The sequence below is a fragment of the Nelusetta ayraudi genome, unplaced genomic scaffold (genome assembly GCF_046127955.1).
Source record: "Nelusetta ayraudi isolate G7.1 ecotype Tasmania unplaced genomic scaffold, CSIRO-AGI_Nayr_v1 ptg000079l, whole genome shotgun sequence".
NCBI classification, from domain to species: domain Eukaryota; kingdom Metazoa; phylum Chordata; class Actinopteri; order Tetraodontiformes; family Monacanthidae; genus Nelusetta; species Nelusetta ayraudi.
In genome coordinates, this window is record NW_027466129.1 from 2,490,001 (window position 1) to 2,497,500 (window position 7,500).

The following is a 7,500-nucleotide window of genomic DNA, read 5'->3' on the forward strand; positions in this document are numbered from 1 at the left end:
CACACAGCATAAAAACACAACAACAAGGTTCATTATCAGTTCGCCTTCTAATTATTATTATTGTTATTATTATTGTTGTTATTATTTCCTTAACGGTGGGTGGGATTAAGAAGTGGGTGAGAGACACTAGGAAAGAGAGAGAGGGGGGGGGGGGGGTCCTGTATGTGTTGACCTGCATTTTACATTATGATAATATCTGTTAATACCACGCGCGCACGCACACACACACACACACACACACACACACACACACACAACCCCTTGGTAATCCGGTCTAATCTGCACTGGAACACTGACCCACATGTCTGACTGACTCCACTCACTACCTGGCAGGATAGGCCACGCCCCCTTCCTTCTGCCCCTCCCCCCTTCCCTCACCCCATCTCCTCCATCCCCCTCATTATAATCTCATCTTCCCCCTGCCGCCTCCACTTCCTGTCGCGCTCGGCTCGCTTCCTCCCTCCAGCGGAGGCTCTCGGCCCCTCCCCCTCCTCCAGCCCCTCCCCCTCCCCATCCTCATCCTCATCCTCCCATCTGCGCAGACTCTGCCCTCCCTCCGTCCCTCCTCTGCCTCGTTTCATGGAGGAGCTTCACATCTGCAGCGCTCCCTCCCTCCCTCCCTCCCTCTCCTCTACCTCCCCCCTCCCCGCCTCCCCGCCTCCCCCCCCCTCTCCCCTCCTCCTCCTCCCTTCCTCCCCCGTTCGGCGGCGAGCCTCGGGAACGATGATGCGCTCCGTTTGAGGCGCTCGTCCGTCACTCAGCCACTCGGAGAGGAAGATCAGCAGGGGGAGGAGGAGGAGTAGGAGGGGGAGGGAGGAGGGAGGAGGCTTCGTCGTCTGTGTGGCGGCTGCAGCTGCATGGCGCTGGGCGGGGGGGGGGGACCACCAACACCACCACCGACACGGCGCTGCTCGGCTCGCCTTCGCCATGATCGCCGTGTCGTTCAAGTGCCGCTGCCAGATCCTCCGCAGGGTGAACAAAGGTAGAGAGACCTGCGCCTGTGTGTGTGTGTGTGTGTGTGTGTGTGTGTGTGTGTGTGTGTGTGTGTGTGCGTGAGATGGAGGATGTTTGCACTGTGGACGGTACGTGAGCGAGAGTCATTTGCTTTAAACTGCTGACATTGAGAGGAGAGAGAGAGAGTGCGCCAGGCGTGTGTGTGTGTGTGTGTGTGTGTGTGTGTGTGTGTGTGTGTGTGTGTGTGTGTGTGTGTGTGTGTGTGTGTGTGTGTTTGACTGGACATGACGTCTCGATCCATTTTATTCAGCTGATGGCTGTAGGTAGCGGGCTGAGAGAGCTTCAAAGAGAGTGGGAGCCGGACTGAGAGAGAGAGAGAGAGAGAGAGAGAGAGAGAGAGGCTTCTGATTTTCATGAATGTGATATTTCTGGTGTGTGTGTGTGTGTGTGTTCAGGTGTGTGTACTCTGCTGACTTGTTGGATGCTGAAGCTCAAACGTCAGAATTTAGAGGTTGTAAGTGTGTGTGTGTGTGTGTGTGTGAGTGTGAGTGTGTGTGTGAGAGGTTTCTTGTTGTGTCTGGACTGAGTTTTGTGGCTCCGTGATAAAACTGGAGTGATGATGTGTGGCGGCGGCCGGGGGGGTGGTGGCGTGTTGCAGGAGTGGGGGCGGGGGGGGTCACGCCACACGGACGATAAACTCCATCGTGTCGTGTGGACAAAAATTAACGCAGCAGGAAAAATGTTTGAGCGCTTGGCCAGCACGAAATAATTTGATCTACGACTCCGAGCCGAGCTGAAACTGGATCACTGCACCGGAGAAAGTAGTTCCTGCGAGAGAGTGTGTGTGTGTGTGTGTGTGTGTGTGTGTATTTAGAGCAGACTGCTCCTTTAAACACACTGGTGCAGCTGCAGCTGCTCCTTGTTGTGGAAATAGAGGCGCGTGTGTGTGTGTGGGTGTTTGTGTGGGTGTTTGTGTGTGTGCGCAAACCAGACTGGATTGCATCCCCACTTCCGGTCCAGCAGGAGTAACTTTATTGACACCAGTCAAACCAGTCAGAGTCACTGGTTGCTCCCAGTTGTTTTGTTTTTTTTGTTTTTTTTTTCTACCCCCAATTGAGCTGACAGCTCAATGTGGTCATGTGACCCTCGACCGCTAGGCTCCTCCCTCCATCCCTCCCTCACTGGTCGGCCGCAGGTGAAGCAGACACACCTATGGCTGGATGATGTCCTATGTATCACCAGCAGGGGGCGCAGCAGCTGTGTTTTCATACCGTGGCATGTCTGGGGGAGTGGTCGTCCTCGGAGGGGTCACTTGATGGAAACCATTAAACAATGTTTACTTTGCTGTCAAAGAAAGTACAGTCTAAAGCAGGTGGTGGTCCAAGTTTTTGATTTGTGTGACCACCAGAGGGCGGAGCAGCAGCAGATGGCTGGAGTGTTTTGGTGATGTGGGATATGTAGAAAACGTGTTGCTTTAATGTCAATTGAAAATGAACCAAAGCAAAGTTGCAACCAAATCAGTGTCTTTGTAGCCCCTCGGTGTTTCGCTCTTTATTGAAATGACACTGAAAACACTGAAAAGACGGTTGACTGACTTCACGACTGACTGACTGACTATTAATGTCATTTCCTCAAGTTCTGCTGGAGGGACGGATTTAAAAAGCTCAATGGGCCGCATGTGGCCCCAGGGCCGTCGTTTGCCGTTTAGAAAGTACAGCGCAGTGATAGTCAGTCTTTGCAGTCAGCCACCAGATGGCAGCGTTGGGATCTAACGTGGGATGCAGTCAGCAGTCAATACGCCTCCGCCAGTCAGTTCGCCCGTGTGCGTGATTCCATTGACACGCTGTGATGAAGTGGAGAAGAATTTGCGTATCGAGACACAAACTGAATACAAAATAAAAAGGCGAGCGGATGAAACTGGACCCCCACCCCCCACCCCACCACCACCATCCCCTTCAGAATAAAACAGGAAGTGAACATAAAGACCTGACGGACCGTTTATTGGGGAAAAGTCCAGAGCCGGGGGGGGATTGTGGGGGATTAAAAAAAATGAAATCAAATTTAACGCGTGAACACACAAAGACTTTGTGGGTTGAGTCACAGCTGTAAGATAAATATATAAAGTTGTTTTTTTTTATAAAAAAAACAAAAAAAATTTGTCGTGACCCAGTTCAAACAGAGAGGTTACATATCGTGTTATATAAGAAGAGCCAGTGACAGCGAGGAGGAGGCTTTCATCTTCCGTTAGCTACGGTGTGTGTACCAGCGTGTGCGTGTCTCTGTGTGTGTGTGTGTGTGTGTGTGTGTGTGTGTGTGCGTGCGTGCGCGGAGGAGATCTAGAGCAGATTAGAATAGACTGGGATGAAAAATAAAAGAATCAAACCAGCAGCAGCAGCAGACAGAAATAGAGCCAAACTGTAACCAGAATAAAACAGGAAGTGAAGAGATGGCGGAGTGGTGGGAGGAGCAGCAGCGGCAGAGCAGCCACAAGAGGGCGCCGCCCAGCACGCTAAATCACCACCAGATGATGGTGTAGTAGGTTTTGGGGGGGGGGGGGTTATTTACCTCCTCTTGGTCCACATCTCATTTGGGTTCCTCAGCCGTTCCTTATGTTCCAACTGCATCAGAGTCGACCTCAAACTGACTGGCCACACTACCCTCTGCTGGCAAGTGGAGGAAGTGCTGAATGGAATCAGGGCTCCTGGGAAGACATGAAGATGGTGATGAAGACGATGATGAAGCTACTGCTGCTGATGTTACTTGTGATGATGATGATGGTGTTGATGGTGCTGCTGATGATGATGGTGCTGATGCAGAGTGTGTGTCTCTTCCAGATGAAGGCCCGTACACCAAGCACTCGGCCGGGTCGAGGACTCCAGATGGAGCGCTGGCCATCAGGAGGCAGAGCATCCCAGGTGAGCTGAGGAGGTGGAGCCTCCATGATGCTGCTGTTGCTGTTCTACTGTATGGGTGCTGGAGCAGGAGAAAGAGGAGGAGGAGGAGGGGGGGGGTGTGTGGGGGGCCTGAAGGTCACATGTTCCAGCCCAGTCAAGTGCAGCTAGATGTTCCAGCAGAAGATCTCCTGCTGAATATTTAATGGCTCTGATGAAACATGGATGTGCTGAGGGAGCAGAGCACGTGACCAGCGCTAACGTGCTAACGGACGGCGGTGTCTCCTCAGACGAGTTCCGGGGCTGCTCAGTGGTGGAGCTGATGAAGAAGGAGGGAACCACACTGGGCCTGACCGTGTCAGGCGGCGTCGACAAGGACGGCAAGCCCAGGGTGTCCAACCTGAGGCAGGGGGGCATCGCCGCCAGGTGGGACACACGCACACACGCACGCGGAGCCAGGACACACAGACAGAGACACACTCACTCACTCACTCTCTGGCTGTGTCTCAATTCAGGGTCTGCATCCTTCGAAGCATGCATTTGAATGGAAGTTGCGTCATAGCACTGTGCGAAGGCTTGTCCCAATTCCCAAAAGTCAGAAGGACACTCCAAATGCGCCCTGCTTTTAGCCGATTCCAAGGATGCACCGCTACTATCCTTCGCGTCCTTCTGTATCCCATGATGCTTTGCGAGCTGCTGCTAAGCATCCTGGGATCCTGGGAAGTCAACTGAAATTAGCGGCATGTACTGGTAAAGACACTTCGTATAAGTTTAAGTATTGAAATTTTACCGTAGGGTTTTTACTTATTTCAACATCCAACGGCAGCGTTAGATGGCGAACCAATGGTTAGCTTGATGCTATGAAAACGACACTTCCGGGGTTGGCCAGCAGTAGGGACCGGCGGTGACGCAACCAGGAAATACGCCGCAGGCTAGACCGTCCCGTGTGGTTACCGGGGAGGCGGGTTTGGGTTCGGCCTTCTCCGCCGGGTCCTTGGGAGGACGCTTCCTTCATACGGAGGACGCTTCCTTCGAAGGATGCAGACCCTGAATTGAGACTCACTCACTCACTCAGTCACTCACTCACACCTAACCCTGACCCCCGACCCCAGGAGTGACCAGCTCAGTGTGGGTGACTACATCCGGGCCGTCAACGGCATCAACTTGGCCAAGTTCAGACACGACGAGATCATCAGCCTGCTGAAGAATGTGGGCGAGCGCGTCGTCTTGGAGGTGGAGTACGAGCTGCCGCCCGTCTGTGAGTAGCAGCATCTCCTTTGACCTTGACCTTGACCCAGACCCCCCTTTCCCCCGACCTCTGCCGGGCTGACCTGGGGCTGGCTGTGTTGCAGCGGTGCAGGGCTCCGGTGTCGTCTTCAAGAACGTGGAGGTCACACTGCACAAGGAGGGGAACAGCTTCGGCTTCGTCATCAGAGGTCAGAGAGAGAGAGAGAGTGTGTGTGTGTGTGTGTGTGTGTGTGTGTGTGTGTGTGTGTGTGTGTGTGTGTGTGTGTGTGTGTGTGTGTCCGTCCTGACTCCCTGTGTGTGTGTGTTGGCAGGGGGCACTCACGAGGACCGGAACAAGTCTCGGCCCATCGTCATCACAAACATCCGTCCAGGAGGTCCGGCTGACAGGTGGGTGACCTTTTGACCCCTCTGGCTCGTCCTGAGAAAGTGGTCGACTGACCTCTCCCCCCGCCCCTCCCCTCCCCTCCAGGGAGGGCACGGTGAAGCCCGGCGACCGACTGCTCAGCATCGACGGGATCCGTCTGCACGGCAGCTCGCTGGCCGAGGCCATGAGCATCCTGAAGCAGTGTGGTCAGGAGGCCACGCTGCTGCTGGAGTACGACGTCTCCATCATGGGTGGGTGGCCCGCTCTTCCTCCTCCTGCTGCTCCTTCTGCTCCTCCTCCTCTACCTCCTCTTCTTCCCCTTCCTCTATTTTATCCTCCTCCTCCCCCTGCCCATCTTCTTCTTTTTCATCCTCCTCCTCCTACTTTTCCTTCCTTCTCTCCTCCTCTTCCTCCTCCCCCTTTCTCTTCTTCATCTTCATCCTCTTCCTCCTCTCCTTCCTACTTTTCTTGCTCTCCCCTCCTCTTCACAAACCTCACCTCCCACCTCCTTTTACCTCTCTCTCCTTCCTCCTCCCCCTTCTCTTCTTCATTCTCCTTCTTCTCAACCTCCTTCTACTCCGACCTCATCCTCTTCCTCCTCTTCTTCCTCCTTCCCCTTTATTTTCTTCATCCTCCTCCTCTTCCTCTCTTTCTTCCTCATCCCTCCTCCCCTTCTCTTCTTAATCCTCCTCCTCTCTTCTTACTTCTCTCTCCTTCCTCCTCCCCTTTCTCTTCATTCTTCTCCAACTTTTCTCTCCTCCTCCGATCTCATCATCTTCTTCCTCCCCCTCCTCCTCCGTCCCCCATCCTGCGTTGACCTCTGACCTCTCCTATCTCCCTGCAGACTCGGTGGCCACGGCGTCGGGCCCCCTGCTGGTGGAGGTGGCCAAGGCCACGGGCTCCAGCCTGGGCGTGGCCCTGTCCACCTCCGTCTTCTGCAGCAAGCAGGTCATCATCATCGACAAGGTGAAGCCGGCCAGCATCGCCGACAGGTACCTGAACGCACCACGGCCGCACAGTCTCACAGTGCAGCGCCAGCATTGCAGGGATTTAACCCCACCTGTGTGTGTGTGTGTGTGTGTGTGTGTGTGTGTGTGTGTGTGTGTGTGTGTGTGTGTGTGTCCCTGCAGGTGTGGCGCCCTCCACGCCGGCGACCACATCCTGTCAGTGGACGGGAAGTCCATGGAGTTCTGCTCGCTGGCCGAGGCCACGCAGCTGCTGGCCAACTCCTGCCAGACCGTCCGCATGGAGATTCTGCCACAGCACCAGGCCCGACCGGCCCTGAACGCACCGCAGCACGGTAGCACACATACTATCACACACACACACACATACATGCACACACTTGCACATTACCAAGAGGGGGATGTCCCCTGTCGGATAGGTAGGTAAGTGCACACATACACACACACACGCAAACACACACACACACACACCCCTATACATCCACACACACTGAACCCAGAAAAGATCACATAACTGCTATGTGATCTTTTTACAGCATCCTGACCTTTGACCTTTCCTCCTGTTTTGACCTCAACGCTCCTCCGTGTGTGTGTGTGCGGATGCAGTTAAGGTGCAGCGGAGCCCCCGGCCCCTCCCCTGGGAGACGGGAGGCTCCGTCCCCGTCCCCCCACCCTACCACTACAACACCTACCACCCCGACCAATCAGCTGCCAGATCGCACAACCGGCACGCAACCAACCCTCGTACGTCCCTGCCTCCCTCCCTCCGTCCCAACTCTCTCTCTCTCTCACACACTCTCTTTTTGATCGGGATAGCATCACTCACCCCTCGACCCTCCCTCGCTCCCTCTCCCTCCAGCACTGAGCCACTCGTTCTCCCCGGGCTCCATGTCGGCCTACAGTCTCTCGTCCCTCAACATGAGCACGCTGCCCAGGAACATGTATCCCAGCAGCCCGCGGGGCACACTGATGAAGAGGAAGGCCAAGAAGAAAGACTTCAAGAGCTCCCGTGAGTCTCTCAGCGCTGACCCTTGACCCCCATCCTCCACCAGGGGGAAGTTGCACTGACTCCACCTCT

The 7,500-nt window shown here is 54.8% G+C and overlaps 2 protein-coding genes across 11 annotated transcripts in view; both read left to right on the forward strand.

The window, feature by feature from the left end:
• The window catches only part of lsm8 (LSM8 homolog, U6 small nuclear RNA associated), a 106,023-nt gene that overhangs the window by 87,109 nt on the left and 11,414 nt on the right, over positions 1–7,500 (forward strand). The window lies entirely within an intron of this gene.
• Positions 1–7,500, forward strand: part of grip1 (glutamate receptor interacting protein 1) — a 30,637-nt gene that overhangs the window by 13,640 nt on the left and 9,497 nt on the right. For 5 of the 10 annotated variants that reach the window (XM_076044209.1, XM_076044205.1, XM_076044206.1 and 2 more), the window contains exons 2-11: positions 3,789–3,869; positions 4,136–4,271; positions 4,958–5,103; positions 5,198–5,281; positions 5,405–5,480; positions 5,563–5,708; positions 6,302–6,449; positions 6,588–6,757; positions 7,029–7,166; positions 7,282–7,431. In XM_076044209.1, the coding sequence (XP_075900324.1) occupies positions 3,789–3,869; positions 4,136–4,271; positions 4,958–5,103; positions 5,198–5,281; positions 5,405–5,480; positions 5,563–5,708; positions 6,302–6,449; positions 6,588–6,757; positions 7,029–7,166; positions 7,282–7,431 (1,275 nt within the window). Of the gene's footprint in view, positions 1–835; positions 983–3,788; positions 3,870–4,135; positions 4,272–4,957; positions 5,104–5,197; positions 5,282–5,404; positions 5,481–5,562; positions 5,709–6,301; positions 6,450–6,587; positions 6,758–7,028; positions 7,167–7,281; positions 7,432–7,500 lie in introns of those variants that run through there. The other 5 variants (XM_076044212.1, XM_076044214.1, XM_076044211.1 and 2 more) reach the window with 3 other exon arrangements.